This window comes from Pseudopipra pipra, chromosome 3 (assembly GCF_036250125.1).
Source record: "Pseudopipra pipra isolate bDixPip1 chromosome 3, bDixPip1.hap1, whole genome shotgun sequence".
Classification (NCBI taxonomy): domain Eukaryota; kingdom Metazoa; phylum Chordata; class Aves; order Passeriformes; family Pipridae; genus Pseudopipra; species Pseudopipra pipra.
Genome location: NC_087551.1, coordinates 47,595,175 through 47,618,638, shown reverse-complemented (window position 1 = coordinate 47,618,638; position 23,464 = coordinate 47,595,175). Strand labels below are relative to the sequence as shown.

At 37.3% G+C, this 23,464-nt stretch overlaps 1 protein-coding gene across 3 annotated transcripts in view; it reads right to left on the bottom strand.

Annotated features, from left to right (window-relative positions):
• PRKN (parkin RBR E3 ubiquitin protein ligase) overlaps window positions 1-23,464 on the bottom strand; it is a 782,243-nt gene that overhangs the window by 13,489 nt on the left and 745,290 nt on the right. For 2 of the 3 annotated variants that reach the window (XM_064648967.1, XM_064648969.1), the window contains one exon: window positions 1,675-1,761. The exons of the other annotated variant lie outside the window; for it this stretch is intronic. In XM_064648967.1, the coding sequence (XP_064505037.1) occupies window positions 1,675-1,761 (87 nt within the window). The remainder of the gene's footprint in view (window positions 1-1,674; window positions 1,762-23,464) is intronic. 3 annotated transcript variants of the gene reach the window in all.

Here is a 23,464-nt window from a genome sequence, read left to right as displayed (position 1 = left end):
CCTAGAACACAGGAATTATATGAACTCTAACTTTCACAGAGCCAACGTTGTTGAACTCATTTGTAACATGCCATGTCAACTTTCAGTACTCTAGGCAAAACTCTAGGCATAAATAACTTAATGAATATAGGGCTCACAGTTCATGTTGAGATGTATTCAAGTTCTAGCTAAATTTAATTAAGGTAAGACACTGAGTCAGTCTCCTACTTTACTAGGCTATTGGATGCTTTAAGTGTCTCTCAATTTCTCTGTTGAAGTTGCTTTGTTTTTCTATAAATGTGAATGGTAACTGGAAGACTTCTCTAAGGTTTCTACAAATAAAATGAAACTGTTCTTCATAGAGGATAGTTAAGCTGCAAATCTTGTATATATGTGGCTTCAAAGAAAGGGGTTGCACAAATTCATGGGAAAAAATTGCTGATAGCTGCTAAAGATAAAAATTACTAGAGGCTTACAAAGTAGATGGATTTTTGGGTCTCATACAGTACACATATTTCAGTGCAACAGAGGTAGATACCCTGTCTGACTACTAGGGTACAGGCTGTTTAATTCTGTCTCAGCCAGTGCTAATTCCTTCCATAAATTAGAAGAGCTTCACTAAGAAAGAGAAGAATCTTTACACAGGTAGTGTAATGTCTAGTGCAATGTCTGCAAAGTATGGCATATGAACCATCTCCAGGTAGCATATGGCAAAGCTTCCCAGTAGAACTTCAGCTCCCTCCCAGTCTCTATGTTCAAACAGTGAGAGTCCCCAAAAGCTAGCCTCAAACAGAGCCTACCTGCAGGCACTGACAGGAGCTTGGCATGCCTCACCAAGAGCTGGCTGGATGCAGGTCTTCATCAGCACCTGCCCACAATTCTCTATCTGCCACACAGAACTCTGTGGGGGCCCAGGGTTTGAGTTTCCCCTTAGCATCAAACATGCCAAGACATCTGAATACCAGTTTTCTGCTTCCTAGGAGTGCACCCTGGGCATCAAGCTGTGAGATATTTAGGGGATGTCTTTCCTGTTTTCCTGTTCTTTCCACTTCCCACTTTCTCTCTCTTTTTTTTTTTTTTTTAAATTGGAAAGACTGTGGTTTATGTGATTTATTTATTTTAAAGCAAACTTGAATCTCAACTGTAGAGAAATACCCGGAGAGAAATACTATTTCCTGTCCAGGTCTATAGCTACAATAGCTACAAAATTATAGAGCAGCATAGAATAATTATCATCTAGCAGCTTCCAGCCTAGACAATCCATTTTTTATTTCTTTAAACTAAAACATAAATTATCAACAGCATTTTTTACATAGGCTGTATAAAAGTCTTGTTATTCAGTCCAAACTCACATGATTTCCTGACTGGTGCACTGAAAATAAGCTGAAAGGCAGCAAGACTACAGAAAGCCTTTCAAAAGTGTTCACACTGAATAGAGGCAACCCTAAAAAACCCATTGGGAAGGCCTTTTCTTTATCAACGGATGGCAGAGCCCTGTGTGTTTCTGACAGAACTCAGCTACTCTATCAATCAAAGCGACTGAAATCCACTGCAGAGCCAACTCGGTAACTCTGACGGCTGGAGTAATTCAGCATGAACATAATTGCTTTTACTTAGGATTTTAATTAGCACCCATTTGACAAAGGTCACTCTAGCTGGGCCAGGGATAATGATCAGGAATTGTGAGAGCCCTACCTTCTGGACCATGGCTCCCTGTGGGTTGAGGAGAGAGTTGCATTCCCCTTCATGGTATTCTTCTTTACATTCACGGCAGAACACAAACTGGGAAACAAACCAAAGTGCACCAGTCATAAAAACATGCTAGGGATAAAGACAGCAGGTTACAATCATGAAGAGTCATATAGCAGATGATCCCTTGCCCTTCTCATCCCATTAAAGTCCCATAATCCTACTAATTTTGCATCTTATTATACACTCTGATCATTAACACAACAATTTTGCTGTTATTATTATACATTTCATTGGTGAAGTAACATAAATGCCATTATTAAAAATGAGATTTTGCTATATAGTTCATTTAGGGACATAAAGTCATACTAGGTACTTATGGCTGTGTTTCTGCTGCAGTGAAATCTGTTTATACAAGAAGGTTGATGGCTGAAACAAGCAGTTCTGCTTTATAGGGTTTGCTAACAGAAATAGTCTATTCATTGTTCTGAATAAAATGCATTCTCCATGGAAAACTATTGCTGACTTTACTAGGGGGTGACCATCTTATAAAGGCCATATTCTAGGAAATTATATCCTTGCCATAGACTTTTATAGAATGGTTAAAAAAATGTATAGAAAGGACACAATGATAGGTTACTTAACATGAGGTTTACCTCTAGACCCCTATTGCATTTCTGGCAATGGTTCTGGTTTCATCTTTCTTAAATAACATCGTTCTTTACCTAAGGCTTCATTGAAAAGTAATGTCTTTTGCAGATGAGTGAAACAATTGTCCCTACTTCAGTCTGAGCTGCCTCTGCCACCTACAGTGGTTCATATTTATCAAGTGTAGTGCCTTTTCTTTAAACTAAAATGAAGATATCTGTCTTGACATGTGTCAAAATCTTCAACCCATCAATGCTACATTAAATTCTGTGTCCTTGCAGGTAAGGGGAAAAGTCAATAATATAAAATGGGTCTCTCTTATGCTGTTTTAAAGATGTGCTGTCTAGATGCAACTCCAGACTCTGAAAGATCTCTCAGCAGTAAGACATTCTGACTGGCATTATAACCAAGACTGATAAAACAGCCTTGATTTTTACATACAGAGCCACATTCACATGTACTGAATAAAGGATATCAGGAGGACATGACACTAGAACATTTATCTGCCACAAATTCCAGCTTTTGCAATCTCATTTTGAAGTCTTTCGAGCTGTATTTTCACTTTCCTAAGAAGCACTGAAAATCATATTTCATTGTCATGCTAAAGAAACTGCACTTTATAAAAAGAAGTATTGTTCAAGTCCAAAAGGATTGATCCTGTTATTCAGAAAGTCAGAGAAATTTGCAGTGGAGGAGTGCAGTGAGTGTTGTAACTTCCACAGATATCAAACCTAATCATCTGTTTGCTTTTTTGTCACTTCTCTCCACAATTCTGTCAATGATCTAAAATGTTTTGTTTTACTTCAGCCAACACTGATTTGTTAATTCACTTGTGGTTAGCAAACAGCTTCACAATGGACGCACTTTTTTGCAATATATGGTGTATGAGAGGCTGCGTTACTGTAATAGAGCATCATTTAAATACAACAATGATTTGCAGTGCATTAGTGGTCAAAAAATTCAGGCATGTTAAACACTGCGCAAACACATATAGAGAGGTACTCTGCCTGGGCACCTAAGATCTTAAAGACTTGTTATTCCTTAACATTTAATGTTATGCCCAGGTTTACCTGTATTTCCTACCATGTATCCTATTCTCTTTTTCCTTTGTGACTTTTCCTCCTTACGAACACATCTGACTGACAACATTTGTTTGATAGGGTTTTGTATACATTTGTATTATCACTGCGTTTATCACACAATGCCTCAGCTTGCTTTCCTCACTCCAATCTCTCTCACAAGTGCAATTTTAAACTCTTCATAAACATCGAAAACAGGGAAATAATGAAGAAAGACAAAACAAAACCCAGGGCATATATTTTGCAAAGACATTCAGGCTGCTTCACAATTTAGTTTGAGGCATTGCTGTTTATTATAATAATGAAATTCATAAATTCATGCAGTACTATTTAAGATGTGAAATGCACTTTCTTATTAGAGAGTCCACATTTTATACTTACCTTTGAAATAAATTATCCTCAGGACCAATGTTACCAATGTTTTCCCCACAGGCTTGCTGGAAATATGCATGATTGTATAACTGGGCCTTTCACTAACAATTGTATATCCTGCAAGTAAGTCTATGAGTGAGCCTGCCACATCCTTGTAATGAAACAAAGCCTGAATTTTTTGTAAGACAGGATACTCTTTTCACATCTTATTAGATAATGGATGAGATGTAAAATCAGTTCTGTGGCAAAAGAACACCCTGGAGGCTGATCAGTTTGTCAGAATAAATAGGCATCTCCCAACAGAAATGCATTAAGCACACCCTTTTTATGGCAAAGCATGCATCATAAAGAAAAGGCATGTCACTTAAAACAAAGAGCAGTTTGTGATAGTTTTATTTGTTTTTTACATTCAGACATGAAAAATATAATACATTTTCAGTAACAAAATACAGCAACTGCAAAAATGCTGTCAGTTAGCTTGTATTTTGTGGCTTCATTAATATTAATACTGTTATTTTGCCCTTGGAAAGGAAAGGATTTGAGTTGTTCCGTCAGGATTTAATACTTTTGCATAAATTTAATATTAATAAGTGTTTAAAGTTACTATAAGTAGCATAATTACTAATAATAGTCACACTTTCTTTTCCTTCTTGTGCCAAAAAAAGACTGGCAGATTGCTGTGATAATATAAACAGCACATAAATTTTCTATGTCTTTGTGTATTTAGCACTTACTGTTGTTACCCTTGAAAGATTCTTCACTTGGAAAACAACCAACACAAAGAATAAATCCCAAAGGTTCAAACCTACCCTCTAGGTTTATGCATTAAAAAGAGGATTAGCAGGGAAATCCCCAAAGCACTTAAGGGATTTAGGCACTGGAAATTAATATAACCTGTGTGTGGGCTATTACAGGCTTTTGAATATCTGTAAAAATGTATGAGATAGACCCAAGCAGAAATCCTAAATCCAAGTGACCTCACAATAGGAGGCATTAAAAACCTCAACAGGGATTCAGATCTTGTTTTAAAAATCCTCCTATCATTATGATTATTCAAACAAAAGGTAAAATCAGACCAAACTCTGGTCAGCTCTATGGAATTCAAGCCCCATAGATGACATCTGTAGTGCTGCTGAATAAAAACTAGGGTGGTAAAACCAAGCTGCAGTCTCAGTTATTACTGACTGGCCAATTTATAGTGTTTTAAGTTTGAAAGTGGGAGCAGAATGTAGCTCTTTTTTTTTTTTTTTTTTTTGGATGAAAGAAAAATGAGTTTTTCACTTCCATGCTATGCTGGTCGGTTTTTTGGAAATAACATTTTGCCATTTCCTTTTTCACAACATTTCAAAGAACTGCTTTCCCTTGGATTAAGCACCACAGCTCTCATTCTCTCCCTTGCCTACTGCAAATGCCTTTACTTTGATCTCTGATAATATCTCCCTATACTGCTTATAAAATATTACTGTTAAAATTATCTTTCTTCCAACTTCAAAAAAATACTCCCATTCCTTACAAAAAGCTTCAAGTTTGAGCTCCCTACTGTTATTTTAAAGTTACTTCTCAACTGAGATATTCCTTTTCTTTTTCAACCTTACCTCCTCCCATGTGTCTATACAGCAAAATGCAGGTAAGGTTGCAGTAAGGTAGTCATAGACACTGTTTAATCGGCAGCACTGTAGGTGCACTGCTAGGGACTTCTGTATAAGCCCAAGTACATACCTGGATTTCTTACTAGCCTTCTGCAATCCCTGTCAAAATGTGAATGGTCATGTCTTCACTACCGTAGTTATCACTATTAGTTGTACTGAAGACAGCCTATGGTTTGGCCAAAGTGTGTCTTCCAAAACAAATATTCACGTTTAGATTAAAGATATCAGGTGAGGAAAGATGCACTCATACCTCTGGTACAGTACTTTAATGGCCCTTCAAAATCACTTTAAAAAATTTTATCTAATGTCTACTTTGACCCTTTCTAGTTTCAGCTTCCAGTCACTGCTTTCTGCTTTCCATTTCTCTGCTAAAATACAGAGTCTTTCACTATCCCATACTTTCTTCCTGTGAAGGTACTTATGTACTGTAATCAAGATACCTCTGAATCTTGTTTAACCTAAACAGAGAAACTCTTAAATTTCTCACTGGTTAAGCCATTCCTCCTCCCTTGCTCCTCCAGGCCCAAGTCATATTCATGGCACTTTTCTGGGGATTGTCTTGTTTTCTGTCATTAATTATATTTGACTAATCTTTGTATCATTTCTGTACTGAATCAGAAAAGTTTTTTTATTTACTTCTGAATCACCGTTGAGCATTGAATTTGACAGGTTTGCTGACAGTCCCTGTTAAATGCTGCTAGCAGTACCCTGCTATGCATTGATTCTTCACAGAAAACACTACTTTCTGTGATCTGCCAGTTCTTAATACTCATGGTCAAAGCACAGTGAGGCATCCATACTGCATCATTTGACAGTGATCAGACAATGCTACTGCTCAAACCATAACCACATCAGTTGGAGCCCACCCCCCTAAAGCCTTCTATTGATATATTATGGTGATTTGCTTAGCAGAATATTCTATAGTTTGAAGTCTTACAAAAAATGAAATTGATTTTGTGCAATCAATTTTTCTTATCAGACCTGCAATCTCATTATAGAATAAAATCAGTTTCTTTTGTTATGACCTGTTGTCACTGAGAATATATTGACTAGCAATCTTATAAAAATTGCTTTGTCTTCTTTGTTCTTCCACCTTTTTTGATCATCCCTCATTCAGTGGTGGCTGTCTGGACCCTTCACTAATGATGGGAATCATGAAAATTAAAGCTACTGAATGCAGGCAGGATCAACATCTCCATCAGTACTGGAGCAAAACTAGTATGCAAGAAATGCAAAGGTTCCTCAAAATCATAACTATATGAACAAATAAAACCAATACAGATCTCCTCACCTTTAATTTAAAATGGAGAACTTACAAGTTTTATCTTACTTCTCAGGAAAACAAGTACTTCAAGAAATCAACCTTCAATGCATCTACTCTCTTTTCTAAAATCAAGTTCAAAACCAAACCAAAAGGGTACTACATTATAATTCATGCTAAGGCTGAAACAAACCACAGCTGACAAGTGTCAATTCTATTCTTTATTGAGCTGCCAGAAAACGTACATTAAGTGCTCTTATAAAGTAAAAGGCTATAGTATATTCTAAAGAGAATCTCAGGGAAACCATGTATAATGTAAGATACATATGTAACTAAATAAACTTACTTTTATGTCTTCAAAACCAGTTTGGTTATATATTACGCATCAAAGCAAAATAAGTAGCATTCTAAGATACTTGCACAACTTTGATCACCACAGCATCAGAACATCTTGGAACTGTAAGAAAATCTCTTTCATTGTACTCCAGTGAAGCAGCAGAATACTACTATTACTGTTTTAGTGACTGAAGACTAATTTGTAGAAAATCTTGGCCACAAATCTCTAAAATTTGAGGATCTTAATTCAGTTGATATGGCTATCCAAATACCACTGAGGATCCACACCAAAAATAGTTGTCCAAGATCACATAGCCACACATAAAGGAGAAGATTTCCAGTTTTTAGACATTGGACTCCCCATTAGTCATCTCAGATCATTCCTCTAAAGAAAGGTCAAAACTTGCCTAATAGAGAAAGTCAGTAAAATATATTTTTTTTTTTTTTTGTAAATGAAAATATAATGGAGGAATGTAAATAAGCAGTCACCAATAACACAGACTCTCCTATGAGCTGTAACCATCAAATGTTTATATGGTATATTGCAAATGTATAGCTGCTTGGTTTTTATCAGACTAGCAGGACTTTTTCAACCAGATTTTTTTTTTAATCTGAAGAGTGTTTTATTAAATAGTAACAGAAACAAAACACTGGATAGGTAAAAAATTAATTATCTTCACTGGACAACACGATCATCCAGTCAAAAAACCCCCTTGAAAATGTAAAATATTATAAGGCACCAAGTTTCAATTATAAATGAGTTTTTGTAGTCAAACTATAGGCTGCTGATTGGAGCGAAGATTTATATTGAAAAGATAAGCATGCCTTACAGGAAATCAAGGCAATCAGGAAGTGATGTATACAATGACCCAAAGTCATCTCTCTAAACTGTTTCCATTTAGAAAAATACAGCTTCCAAATGCGCTTTCCAAAGTACAAATTATAGTGTTATAGTGAATGATAAGTACCTACAGAATTTTTTATTTTTCTTTTAGAAAAGCCCCCAGACCACACATTTCACAGGAAAAGATTTTACCATATAGTCTGTTTTTTGATTAAGAGAGCAATTGGATTCTTGGCTAGATTTCAGACATTCATAAACACAGACTAAGCATTTTTTACTTTGAAGCTATGAACTTTGTTACTTATTTCCATCCAAAGTCAATGAAAACCAACCCTCTCTGCCTCCCCGAAGGTCACAGTTCTTGTTATGCTACTGCTGTGAAGCCCACATCTTGGGTATTGGGTTGACTTTGCCTCTGGCACTTCGTCATATCCAGCACCAAGTGCGAGACCATCATCCACACCCCCTGTCTTTTGGTATTTCTTGTCCTTACAGCTAGAAATATTAAAAGCAGAATATTTACCACCTGCAGTTGATATGTTTACTTAGGATTTGTGGCTTTGCCAATTGTCACTTACAGAAAAACCTGCAAATACTACAATGAAGATAAATGCCAGAGTAGAAAAAGCATCCATTTTTAATGACACTAGTACTTGCAGAGCAATTTTGGTCTTTTTTCTTATAATAAAGTACACCCATTTACTATGCATATTTCAGCTAAAATCAAACTTTTGTGAGAAGCATGACAATCTGTCAAAACATGGTGTCAAAAATATAGCTGCATTCTGTGTGCAGCTTTTGCAATCTAAGGGCAATTTGCCATCAGTCCTATAGAGGCAATTTTCTATAAACATTAAAAGCTTTAAGTGTAGGACTGCATCAAGATTTCAATGTTTTCTTTTGGAATCTGAAAGTGAAAGTCTCCTTCCTGACTTTTGGAAAACAACCCATGGGCTCATTCCCTAAGATCTAGATAACGGCATTTACATCTGAAGCCTCTTCTGTGAATGCTGGCGATTTTGTGTCTGCAGCCAAATATACTGTCCTGAGCTTGCCTTATATCAGGTGGCATTAACCTAAAAGATGTATTCGTAAAACACACAGCATAAGATCAGAGAACCTGTCCCAGACCTCCCCAAATCTCATGTACTGATTTTATGTGGATTGGCAATCCAGCCAGCCAGCCAGCTTTCCAGCCTCCTTCTGAATTGCCTTGCAGTCCAAGTGCTGCAAGGGATAGAACAGAAGAAAGAAGCAGAGTGAGACCCAGGTACTTCTCTCAGATGAAGTGACTTCAGGCCTCTGTGAGGGAAGAGATAATGCTCTTTAGAGATTCCTCTACCCAATACCCATGTGTAGAGATTCCTCTACACATAAGGGTATTGCACAGTCTTGTTCTCAGCATGTTGGCTGGGATGTAAGACTTATTAGCCCATTCCAGAAAATAAGAAGGAAAAGCCTATAAAGCATAGTTAATAACAACATTATGTGGTATACTGAAAGTATGAAAACCTTATGTTATTGGTATGTATATATAAGAGAGTCGTGTCTTGTTATAACTGAAGAAATCTACCTGATAGCTGACTACCCAAGCAAACAGGAGTTCAAACACTGCAAAATTTTAAAAGCAAACCATGGTTTTGGTTGTCAAAACAGGCATAAATGGCCCTGGCAGAGTTGCACAGCTTTAACTAGAAGCAGAACAATATTGTGCCCTGAAGCATCAGGAAGGGATGTCCAGATTGATGCCAACCAAGCTACCTCTGGAAAAGGAAGTCAAACAAGCTTAAACAAATTAGGCAGCTGCCTACAGCAGCAGGCTGCTAAACCCTGCAAGACATTCATGTCCCTCTTCCTTACCTCACCTGTGCCAGAGTTGCGGACAGCAAGCAGAGGGAGCAAGGCTTCTAGCTTGTCATGCTACAGGGACTATGACAAGACCTTAGATGTTAAACATTGCTACTTTGAGGAGCTCTCTCTAACCCCAGAAACAGCTGCTGCCACAGACTCTGACCCCTCCTTCAGGACCAGCTGTCACAGTCACTCATCTTCCTCTGCTCTTAATTCCTTCGTACCCACTTCTCCTCTCTACCTTCTACACAACAGTAGTCTAGACCCTTTCCCTTCTTCAAGTGGCAAAACTGCGTTTTAGTTGCAGCTTACACTGCTGTGAAGCTTTCAGGTAGCCCTGCTGTAAGTCTTACAGCCATATCAAAAATCTGTAGCTAATGCAGCTGTAGTGTTTTTGGGACCTGGGCTACTGTCTCTGCATGGCGCTGTATTATGCTGAGTAGATGTTTCAGCACCACTTGGAGCTAGCTTGGGGATGCAGAAATACAGAGATTCCTTACTTCATTTTGCAGTACAGACATGACAAAGAAATTTAATTAAGTATTAGGCTCTTGTTGGCACCACTGGAGAGAAAAAACCAATTGTGTATTGACTTAAATCTGTTCCCATTTAAGTAACTTTAGTAAGTGGTACAGACACCTTATCACATCTATCTAGTGTATAATGTTTAGCAATTTCATGCCTGGATGAATAATAAAATGCAAAGTGGATGCAGGTTAATGTAAGATTTCTACAAATAATTTCCATAATAAATTATAAAGTATTTATCTGAGGAAACATTAGGAAAAAACCCAATATCATTGCCACCTTATAATTTAATCGAATGTCTTAGAAACCAGACGCAAAGGATAAGGAGACTAGTAACTTATGAATATGAGGAACTATTTTAAAGCAAAGATGTAAAATGTAACTAAACCATGATTTTTAAAAGACATTTTGTAATCTAGTGCCTGTAATTCTCTGTTCTGAGTACTCCACAAAAGAATGCAGCATTCCACTTACAACTGATAAAAACAAAAAAAAAAAAAGAAAAAGAGAAACTAACTCTAAATATGTAATATATAGGCATGAAATAAAACATAAACTATGTGTCCTTCCTGCTTATGGTGGTAGAAATCCAGTGCAACAATACCGTACTTACTCCAGAGCAGAAAAATTCAGAGTATGAGTTACTATGTAAAGAAAATAAAGCTAGAGTGGATATTGTCACCACTAAAATAGACATTAAGACATAATAAGGTTTACATGGAAGAAAACATTTTTAAGGAACTAGGATGCAAAGAGGGAACATGATAGTTATCTTAAGATGCTTTTAGAAAGTGTGAGACAAAGCATTTTATAACAAGTATAACAAAGTACATCTTGAAAATATTTTTCCTGCATCATTTTACAATTTTGATGTCAAAAGTTGAGGTTTTTTTGCAACAAAGTGGTTGAATGCTACAGTAAAATACCAGTTCTCACAGGCTTGAAAAAGACATTTGGTTGCTGAATGCATATTTCAGTTCACAAGGAACGTCATGAGGAATGAATTTTGCTGCCTGTGGCTTTCGCTCCTGCTCTAGCAGCTTTGCAGTTCAATTAATATGCCCTTAAACAGTACAACAAACTTATTTCCATATGATAATACTGCTGCTATGCATGCATGCCCTGGGCATTTGAGCATCTAGCTGCACATTTATAAGTGCAAACAGACCTGGAAATATGATGGGTTCATTAACATGGTTCTTGAAATGAACTACTGAACATGCAGCCTGGGAAGCTGATGAGAGCTAAGCAAGTACGCAGTGCTTAATTCACAATGAATTGCAATAGAAATCAGGACACTCCCTTCACTGAATGCTTTTTAAAATATCCCTAACAGAACCAAGGCACCCCACGTACAAACTTTTATTCTGTGTCATTCGGACCGTGTTACTGTAACCATGTGTGAGACGCACATATTTTGCTCATCTTCTTGTTGCTGGAATTTATGTACATTAAAAAAAAGCTCCCCCAGCAATATTGAAAACTTCCCGAAGATGGCAGCAGTGACACAAGAATCGACACAAGCTGGCTTTCCTAACCTTTTGCAATTGAAAAAGATTCTAAAAAAATCATAGTTAACAGCTAAGATCCAGTCCAGGGTTACTAACAGCTGATACATGCAAAACCAGTCCTGACAAGACAGTCACATAGAGAAGAAATGGTATTCAGATGCACCGAAACACATAAGGAGCAAAGGGCACTCCTTGTTTCAAGGACATTGCATCTTACTTCTCTTGGATCTGGTAACAGCTGAAGCACTGTAAAAAGACTATCTTTCTAAATATGATCATTGAGCAAACAAAATAGCATAAATAATGTATCTTGGATAAATACAGTGCTGTTTTAAGTGTTTTATTGGGTTCATGCTATCCCCTATTTGTAGCACTTGCTTTTCAGAACTGTAAACACACATCTAGTTTATGTGCTAGGGAGAGCACAAAATAATGAACAGATTTCTGTAAGTCTCTCTGTTCTCAGGAAATGCCTAGCTTCTGCACAAGGGTCCAGTGAGCGTGCCCTTCCTCTTAGTGACCCAATTAAGCAAGGCATTAGGATATTTCTCCGAGAGAAATTGTTTTTTGGAGAGGTTGTTTTGGTTGGTTCATGGGGTTTTTGTTTTGGTTTTTTGTTTTTTTTTTTGAGGGGGGAGGGGAAAGAATAATCTTAAGCCTTTATTCTGCTTCCAATTGATGTTTGTCTTACAAAGAAGTAAATCCTTTAAAATTAGGGCATAACTAATCTACAATCATCAAATCCAATCCATACTCTTTCCAAAGACCAGCACCGTTCGGTTCAATGGCTGCTTGGTTCAAATTCCGAGTGTGAATAGTACCTTACTGGAAATAACAAATCAAACCTAAACAACACTCCCCTGCATTAGGATGATTCTAATTAGAGGTGTTTCTAAGCCTGAGTATTGACACTGAACAACACTGAGAAACTTTGGACAAATTTCAAAAACAGATGAAAACTTGGTGTTAAGCATCAGTCTAAAATTAGATGTAGCCAGACCTTGGAATTAAATCAACTCCAAGCTCTGAAGGAGTAGATCTGCAATTCCAAGTAATCTGGAAGAGGAATAAACTAAAATAAAAATTATTTAGAAGTGAGAAATTGCAATAATCTTTAAAACCTTCATATTTGGTTCTGAGTCATCATTTTTGCAAAATGTTCTACAAACACTGCTGGAGAAAGCATTGGAATAACAGTGAAAATAGCACGCTTTATCATACAAGGGAAAAAAAGCAGATGCTCTCTGAAAAACATGTCTGATCAAAAATCCAAGACTAGTTGTGTGGTTTCAAGTAATTTTCTTTTGAAACAAGAATTTTTTTAAAATTTACAGGGTTTGGGCTAGTTGTATTCACAGTGTTTATACCAAGTCAATAATATGACTTCTTGTCTGACCCTTCAAACTAATTCTTTTTTGGTTTGTTGACCCTAGTCATTTTCTGTAAAGTAATTATAAAAACTACCAAAAAATGATCCCTGAAATCTAACTCAGAATATTACCTGGTTTACAGGAAATGCAAACAATTTGGCACTTGTCTCAGTACCTTTTTTATGAACCACACACTAAACATTTTATCAAAAGAAACTATTTTCGGATCCTGAATACATATACATGTGTATAAAATCAACAAATATTGTCCTGTCACTCTGACGGGTAGCAAGATCCCTGTCTACAAAAAATATGCTCGATAAATATTTCATGTTTATCAAGATAATTTTACAACTCAGCATTTTTCTTACTTTCCTTTGGATTTCTGACAGATATACAAATCATTCAACATGCACTACATTTCTCTAGTTGCCTGGGAGACAACATAGCAGGGCATAAGCAATATTGAAGTTTTCTGGAGTGCATTGATGACAATGCCTTGTCACAAGTGATGGAGGAGCCAACAAGGGGACATGGTCTGCTGTATCTCATAATTCCATCAAGGAAGAACTGGTTGCATATGTGAAGACTAGAGGCAGCCTAGGTTGCAGCAACCCTGAATTGATGGAGTTTGAGATCTTGAGAGGAGGGCACAAGGCAAAAATAAGGACCATAAATCTGGACTTCAGGAGAACATACTTTGGCCTGTCTAGAGTAAGAAAGACTTGGCCTTGCTGAAGAAGGATCAAGTTAGGGAATATTTAAACAAACTGGACATACCAAGTCTATAGGCCCTGGTGGGATCACCAATGAGTGCCGAGGGAACTGGTCAGCATCATTACAAGGACATTTTTGATTACTTTTGAGTGGTCCTAGCAACTACGGGACGACTGAAAAAAACCCCAATGTGACTTCTGTCTTCAAGAGAGAAATAAAGATGATCCAGAGAACTACAGGCTAGTCAGCCTCAGCTTGGTCATGTGGGAAGCTGATGGAGCAATTAATCCTGGAAACCATTTCCAGGCATATTAAAAACATGAAGGTGATTGGGAGTAGTCAACACAGATATATGAATGCAAAATCCTCCTGGGCTCCCCTCCCCACTACTCTTCCAATGCATTCCATCTAAATTCAGTTTTTCTTTCCATTTGTCTAGCTACATTTACATCTTGACCCTCCTCATTGCATTTCTGAAACAAAATTCAAGCTACTCACTATCTTTCTTTTTTAATTTTTCCCCCCATGCCTTTAAAAACCTTTTGTCTTAAAAAAAAGTGGTTGAAAATTCTCTTCTTTTTTTGCTCCCTCTCTCTCAATATTTTCCTTTTCTTCATACCTGGAAGCAGTACCCTTCTCACATTGCTCCTGAAGATAGGAAAACAACATAATAACAATCTAATTACTGTTAGAACTTAATAAAAGCAATAATATCATTATAACAATGCTAACAATATCACTATACCAACCACTAAGAACAATACTATTGTCAAACACACGGTACATCATCTCTTCCTCTCATCCCTGTCCCTGCTCTCAAAAGACTTGGAAGCAGTCACATCTGGAAGCCTTCCAGCTATGAAGCCACGTGACTTTGGTGTATTCTTGGGACAGGAACAAAAAGGTATGTGTTTGGAGACATTCACCTTTTCTGCCTCCTGAGGTATGTCCTTAAGGCATTCTATGCAAATGAGTCAATGGTAATTAGAGTAGCATGAGATAAATTCTGTATTCAGGACCCGAACAGAAAGCAGATAATTAATCAAGGGGGAAAAAAAAAAGGAAGAAACTTTGCTTTTCTCTATATATTATTCAGAGGTAACTGAGTTTGCGGAAATTATTAATGTGTGTCTAATCCCCAGTACTTGAGCATATATATCTGTGGTTCTATTCTGTTGCTAATCACAGTATTTTGGCTTTTTGGGGGGGTTTCTTTCTGCATAAATCAAAGGAGAAAGAAACATACTAATGGGTCACTGATAAATAGAAATGTATCATTTTCCTTGAAATAATTATAATCTGGTGGGAAAATGTATTTTTTTATATTTTCCCCTCAAAATTCAAATTCCTTTGCTATTAGGAATTTAATGCAAAGAAAATAGACACTGTTACTGTATGACCCCATTGTATTTTTGTTTATTTGGCTTCAAAGAGATCCTGACAGATCACACAGAAAACAAAGAAAGGTTACTTTTGCAAATCATCTTAAAACCACTCAACAATAATGGCCCCAAACCACTACAGCTCCCAGTTGTCTTATTGCAGTATTCGGGGGCTATTACTATAGCTTTTTGATAAATAAGCATCATTAGCAAACCTTGTTTGGAGTCTTATGATGTCTTACCTTTATGTAGTATGTTTACTTCAACTGTGTGCCACAACTGAGTGCGACCAGCACTTTCTAATTCAATCTCATTTTTGGATACATAGGAGGTTGGAATTTTTCTGTAAGCAGCAAAACAAAAAGAGAAGTATGCCTACTTGCACTGAAGTGGCAAAATCAGGTTTGTCATATAGAGATGGACTTTAATTGGCCCCTGTAAGTTGTGATATGTGTTATTTTCCCACTGGAGAATCAAGTGTGCAACACTTTTCTCAGCTGCTTTATGAGAAAATTGTAGTTCATGAAAACCTGGTAGGTATTAATGGGAACAGGATGCAATTTGACTTGCAATTCAAGTTATTTTGGTTTTCCATTAACAGAAGGTGTTATGTTTTCCACATAAAATGGTCCAAAGCTATAAAATTCAAGGTTTGTATCAACATTTTATTTGATCTCATGGTCAGGGGAACAAGTTGGAAATTAATCCCGTGCTTCGGTCCAGCTCATTTTATACAGCCTCTGCTTGTGTACTCTAGCCCCTGTGGAATCCATGTCCACTTCTCTGAGTTTGTTAGATGCTCATCATTTGTTAAGATAAGATTCAAAATTCAGAATTAACAGCTATTTGATCTAGCTTGTCCACCATCCTGGATGCTTGAACTATCTAGCTGTCTGCTCAGTGAACACCCACACACACACATACAAAAGCAGAATTACATGACAGCATCTTTTTTTGATGAGTCACAGACAAGCTTCCAAAGGGAAACAACTTTAGAAGATGCAAACCCATGATTTTCTGTATTTATAATTCATATATACCACCAAAACTATTAATATGACAGTAGATTAAAAAGAAAAAAAAAGAATTGCCCTTGAAGTTAAGGAATAATATACAAATTTGCTATTTTTTGAAAAGCCTTCCTTTAAATAAGAGGAATTTCTCTGATTTTTGGCAGATGCCACTGCCACTGTGGGATCCAATTGCATGTTTTTGTCTTGCATAATGACTGCTATGGATATATACACATGGCATTACACAAGGAATTAAGATGTATAATTGCATAATGACTGCTAAGAATGCACACACATGGCATTACACAATGAATTAAGATGTATAATTCTTAATGAGAGCGATGTCTACTGCCTGAGAGTAGCAGGCTAGACATTAGGTCTCCGTTAAGAATAAGCATAATTTAAAACATTTAAATAGTCTCACTCATATCAACCTCAAGTATAAGTGGATACTTAAGTAAAATTTTTCATTCGGTCTTTACTCCTGGTCCACAGCAAATTTATTTCATTCAGATTTTCTATGAGTTTGTATTAGAAATATATAAAGCCAAGCAACTAAAACACGTGATTAGTTATATGGAGTTTCCCAATATATCATTCTTTTGACACCTGATAATTGACAAGTCAACCTACAGCAAGTCTTTGTAAATCTTGTTTTATTAATGCCTTCTCTACTGAATTTCTTTCTTAAACAAGAAAATAATTTGACATATTGGCAGTGTTCTTGTTGTTTCTATTGGGCCATCTCAGCCCACTAGCAGCTCTGCACTCAAAATGTGTCCACATTTCTACAGATTTTCAAAGGAAACTAGTGTTATGCCTATCCCTCTCTTGACTTTGGTTGAAGCACCTTCCCATCACACACATCTGATATACAACGGATGTGCATCTTAGCACTGAACTATAGACAATGGAAGAGCTATAAACATATAAAAGTAGCACTTCTGTTAAGACCCTGACAGTATACTTGTTCATCAGCCACAGAAACTGGAAGGCTTAAAAAGACATATGGTACCCTGAGATAAAACGTGCCTTGTGGGTGTTATGAGGTATAAGGCCGAGGCAAATGCTTCTAGTGACCTGCCAGTGTTATCTTACAACAACATACACACCTTGGAATATTCTATGAAATTATAAAATAGCCCCGAACTCACAGAAAATATTTTTAAATTTAACAACTAAACAAAAGAAATGAGGTGCAAAATAATTAAATGGCTGTTAAAGAGCAAATAGCTTATGAAATGTTTCACTTCTGGACTGCTGAGGAGAACAATAGGCAAGGACACAGGTGAGTGAAATAAAATGTCATGTACATTCTTCATGCTATTCAGGCATAGCAATTTCTCCAAAAGGTTCTTCATTAAAACAAAAATTAAACAATGGAAGAGATAGTTTGGAAGGATTTTTTTCTTTTTTTTAACAAACCTTACTATATCTCAAGACACACTTCTATTTATAATTCTGATAGGCACTTGAAATGCCATGGTTATTCTACTGTATCATACCACAGCCCTGTACAGATGCAAATTTTGCAGCCTGCAATTTAATTCCTATAGATCTATCTGTAACTAGAATAATCCAATGTCTGCAATTAAACAAAATTTAGTGGGTTCATGTTTCCTAGAAAATATGGAATCTTTTTCTAAAGGAGTCTTACAAACTAGTAATCATCACTATTCATTTATCAAGCAACAGTAAGTAATGTATCAACATGCTTGGAAATCTTTCCCTGCGATATGTTTAGCAAGAATCAGGGACTACTCTCGATTTACAGTGTTTAGTTTTTTGCAGTTATGGAAAAAAGACAAAAAGAAAAAGAAGCCTGTTCAGTTATATGGGATTAAATACTAAGAGATATTAAACCAACAAATTCCAGTTCTCTCTTGAAGAAATCTTTCAAGAATGCCGTTAACAAAATTTCTTAATGATATTCTTTGGAAACAGAAAATACTTCCTAATTTTGTTAAATAATCAGTTACAGATAAGATAGATGGGAAGCTTGTCTAGACCATCACAACAAACAGCTAATACCTGTCCTCTTTGTCCTGTGAATACATATTGGTTTTGGCTGGTGTAACTATCCAGATATTGATTGTAAATCAACTTTTAAAAATATCTCCCCAGCTGACTTGTCTTAATGTCCTCTTGAAGCAGTGGGTTCCACACCACTGAAGTGCTTCATATTCAAGAGTAAGTTTCTCTTGCTTTTTTTTTTTTTTCTGTGAGTAACGGTCATATAAAATCCATATCCAAGACCAAAATACAACTTTGATACAAAACCAGATGAATGAAAAAATACCTCAACATTTAAACAGAATAACATCAAGACTGCACATGATAAGAATTTCTTAAAATATTTTTTTATCTGTAGAGATACTTTATAAATCCACACCTGATATTTCTGCATTTATTTCATATGATATAATTTACGTCATAGTATATATGCTGAGAGGTAGTATCTTGTTCAAGGGCAAAATCTCTGGAGACAGTTAATATCTTTTGCTGGAACACTTAGTACAGCTAGAATATTGAGCAGGGCTGTGATATATATACAATCTTCTTCAGTTTTATCCAAACCAAAAACTCCTCCCTTTTCAGAGCTCCGCAGAATGAAAGAAATTAAGAAAGCTTTTCTATGAGCTTTAGCAATCGAGACAGTTTTGCAGACATTTGTATAATGAGTTTGAGAAATAAGGATTTTCTGATGTTTGATCAGGCTTGAGCTCATAATGCAGCTCAGGATATTTGAAAAGTCTCTCTCTCTCTTTCTCTTCTATCCCACTACCTATTAATGAAATTTATGGAAATATATCTGATTACATGAGGTTAAAATTGGCCCCACAGGTTACCAACTTACTACAGGGGTGTGAAAGATCAGTAAAGACACAGAAACAGTGCTGTTGCATGAGACTTATTTCCATACAAAACAGGATAAAAAAAAGTGAGCTCATCTCACACTCTGACAGGCAAAGTCTGCTGATAAAGAGGGAACAGAAACATGGAGCAGATACATAGTGATGAACACAGAGTAAGAACTTACAAAGTAGAGAACAGAGTGACATGTCCCATTGTTAAATCTGCTCCTTTTTGTGCTCTCTATATCATTTTCTTTTGTGATCCTGTAAGTCTCTATCCTTTTTTCTGCTGTGTGTTCTGAAAGGCAGAGAGATACCTTTTAAAGGCCCTCAATAGGTTTCCCGTAACCTATTTTATGTGATCATTAGCCTTCATTATGTTTCCATCACCTGATTTTCACATTACTTAGCTTCATTTTTTGCTCTCTGTGACTGTGAAAAAAGAAATGCACCTAGATCCAGGTTAGCTTTTTGTATGCTTGAACCCAAACACTTTCAATAGGTTACTATAAAGGTGTTCTTTCCTTTTTTTTTTTCGTTCCTCAATGGAAAGAAAACTTCATATTATCCAGCATTTCAGTGTTTAACTATTTAAAACTTGTCATCATTTTGGTTGTTCTGCTTTGTTCCTTTGTTTCAAGAACAATTACACCCTGAGGCGCAGGACACAATAGGAGTTATAGCATTTTTGATGCAATGTAAGCGATGTCTTATGTAACAAGACCATCCCCTTCTAGGCTTTGCTTCACTTTGTTTACCCCAGCAATACAATCCAGCATCTGATTTGCTTTCAGCACTACAGCTGTGTTTTAGTCCAAAGGCTTTAGGGACTTTTCTATAAACAACTCCCAAATCTCTCTCCCATCAAATAATCCCCATTCTGTTCTGGGAAGGATTTTTTTTTTTTGTGAGTGCTGATCAACAAGGTAGCCAAGTAGAAGTTGCTTCCTTTCAACCTTCCTACTTATTAATGCATAGTAAGACACCAACACAGTGCTTGTGACACCACTGCTATTTCCAACAAGAGAATTTTTATGTCGTAAACAAACACGAGCTCATGGACAAAACCTATAAAGAAAAAGGCAGTTATAAAGAAGAAAGCTAAATATAGGCTCATTCTCATGCCATTATCAGCTAGTGGTAATCCATGAATCATCTGTGTCTATTTACTGCATAGCACTAAATAGTAAAATGCATAGCAAATAAATATCTAAGGACAGAGCTTTTGAATGATTTCCATATTACATGACTAACAGAAAGTACAAACATGTACTTCATTTGTAGTTGACTCTGTAGTCACAACAACATCATGGTTTTGTTAAGAAAGTTCAGAATGGAGGAAAGGAAAGTTACATTTTGCCTTGTTGTGGCTGCTGCCCTCTAGGTCCTGTGCTGCACTCCTAGGGCAGCAGGAACTTGCTTGCCCCTCCAGTGCATACAGATGTGGGGGAAACTGTGGGAGTATGGAGGGGAACAGCAAATGAGTCCTGGCAGCTAGGACATGAATTCAGGGTAGGAATCTTCCATGTGGCACAGGGGACTTGTATGAAGAAGGCAGTAAATTCACAGATAAGTCCTCACAGAAAGCTGATGAGTTCTTAAAAGTCTGGAGGGCTCTCAGGAAGTTTGTTACAGCCTACAAAGCCACTACCAGTTGATGGACTGGAAAGCAATATGGAAATAATGGTGCACTTGTAATGACACATTGAAAGATGAATCTATTCTGTTTAAAATTATTGCACTATTCTAGTTCAGTATACGGGACATAAATATGTATATATAGAGAGAGCTCTGAGTGTACATGGGTGTATACATGTATATAGACAGAGTATATGTACTATCTGGTTTGGTATGTTTTTAATAAAATCTGCCTCCAGAGGTGGAAAATTCTTTCCTGTTTTTTTCAACATGCTTTTCTTTTTATGAAAAAGTGTGCCAGTTTGGGGGGAAGGCTGGCTGGAAGTCCAGCTGTAATATACAGTAAGGATGCATTACTGTCCATCTAGGGTCAATACCTGTTGGGTTCAAAAGACAAGTCAATTATGGCTCTTTCCTGTAATTACTATTTTATAATGATTAATCTTCATTGTGTTTGTTTTTCAATCTTCTTATGAGAATCATGTTTAAGTAAATAAATGAATTCTATTGAAATAAATTCTAATCACTGGGGACAGGTTTTCATGTCTTCTGAACAACATGAAGCCATATATTAAAACTGACTTAACCTCTAGGATTACGCAATACCTTTTGGTTTGTGTTTGTGAAGGGGTTTGTGAAGGGAGTCCTGCAGCTTCAAGTGCAGCAGATACAGCTGAGATCCACCTGCAAAAAACTGAGAGATGCACTGCAGTAGGTCTCTTCCAGAGTCCAAAGCATGTCTAGTTCTGTCTCCCACATAAGCTTCCCCATTTCAGTGAAAGATGACTTCAGAGATCCAAAGGCTTACTGATGAGAGAGAAGTATCAGAAGAAGATCAGGCAAAAGGAAGTCTTCAGCCTCCTGTCTGTGTAGACATTCTCAGCCCAACATTTATCAGTCTTTCAGAAGTGTAGCTGAGTTTCCCAGCAAAGGGAAAAAAAGGTAGTAAAGGTAAAAACGGTAGTACCTTCAAAAGCTTTTCTAGTCTACTGTTTCTATACAAAGGAACAGTGTTGGTGTGTACTTCAGGCTAGATCCAATAAAGGACATGGGTGCACAGAAGTTAAATACTGCAGTATTTAAAGTCCTAGAATGAAAAACAGACACTTGCACATGTACATGTACAACAACCTGATTTAGGTGTTTCAGAGCAGCACAGAGCTGGCAGATAGATGTGTTGTCAGCTCACAGGGACTGTAGTGTGTCCACAAAGGGACTATGTAGATGGACTATGAGAGCTTAGGCCTACACAGAAACGAATAGGTGGTATTTTGCAGGCAGATACAAAGCAGAGAGTAAAGAGCCAATTTTTGCAGTGCAAGTGCAACATGAGTGGAGCTCCCCAGGGATACTTGCCAGGAGCTGCTGTTTTTCATACCCTACTGGGAGTATGCAGTGAGGTGAAAAAGTTTTCAAATGACAGTGCGTTGTTTAGAGAGGCAAAGATGAAGGCTGATTCTAAAGATATGTAGAGGAACCTTACAAGACTGGATGATAAAGCAGCAGGCTAAATTAATTGTGTATTTTGTGACCTTTTACCTTGATTCAGTACAAGATTTAGGAGGCATCAAATGAAGACAGCAGGAATAAAGTTCAAAGCAGTTGATTGGAAGGAAGTGGTTCCTCATGCCATGCACAATATGCTTGTGGACCTTATTGCCAAAGGTTGTTATGCAAGCTGGAAATCTACACCTTTTCAAGGGAGCCTGGTCAAGTGCATGGCAGACAAATCCAATGGAAATAATTACAGACACACTGATCTCAGGAAGCATCCTTAGCTAACTGGAGTCTGAGAAGGTGTGAGACAGAGTATCACAGTTGTCTCTTCTTACCCTACTCTTCCCTTGGGACTTGCATATGGCTGCCCCTGATGGCACCACACAGGCATGGTGGACCCCGGACCTGGCGCAGCGAGGCCATTCTGCCTCTGCCTGAGTGCAGAGTCCAGGTATGTGCTGGTGCTTGGCACTGGGGCAGGGGCTAGAGGTGCTACAGGGCCAGGCAGGACTCGGTAAGGCCAGATGAGCTGCCCAGGGTGGCACAGGCAGGAGCACAGTAATACTGGCTTCAATTCTCTGTCACACAGACCTAGAATTGAGCATTAACGTGGTACTGGTACCAGGGCAATGGTGCTAGCACTGGTACCACCCATCACTGCTTCCAACAAGCACTGGCAGTAGGAACTTTTTGGGGAGTAGAGCCAAAAATGAGGCCCTAGTTCATGCCATGACAGCTATACCAACTGACTGCAGGAGCTACAGTAAGCTGATCTACCCTGCAGCTTATTAACCTATGTTGAGGGTCATGTCAATGCCAGAAGAAACTCAAAATGGAAAGCATTCCTCACTCCTTTACAACTTCATTTGCACTAAACTGCATTTTCTGTGATGCCCCTGCTAGAAGAACAGCTCAGAAACTCATTCTTCATATATGAGATGCTGACTACATAAAAGTAGATATGGCACTACATTAAGTAATGAAAAACTATATATGAAATGAGAATTTAAAACCAAATGCTAAATGCAGGGCTTCAAAACCAATTCGTTTCTCCAGTCTGTTACAAATTATACAGCCTCCAGCATAAGTTTAAAGAAACAGCAGTTCTTGACAGCAGTTAACCTCTTTTTTGATTACTGGGGCTCTTCCAGTTCCTCCAGATCAATAGCGCTCCTATGTATCTTTATAAATCTGAGTAGCAGAAGTTGACCCCATCTTGCTTTTCTGCTGAAAAGTAGATTCAAA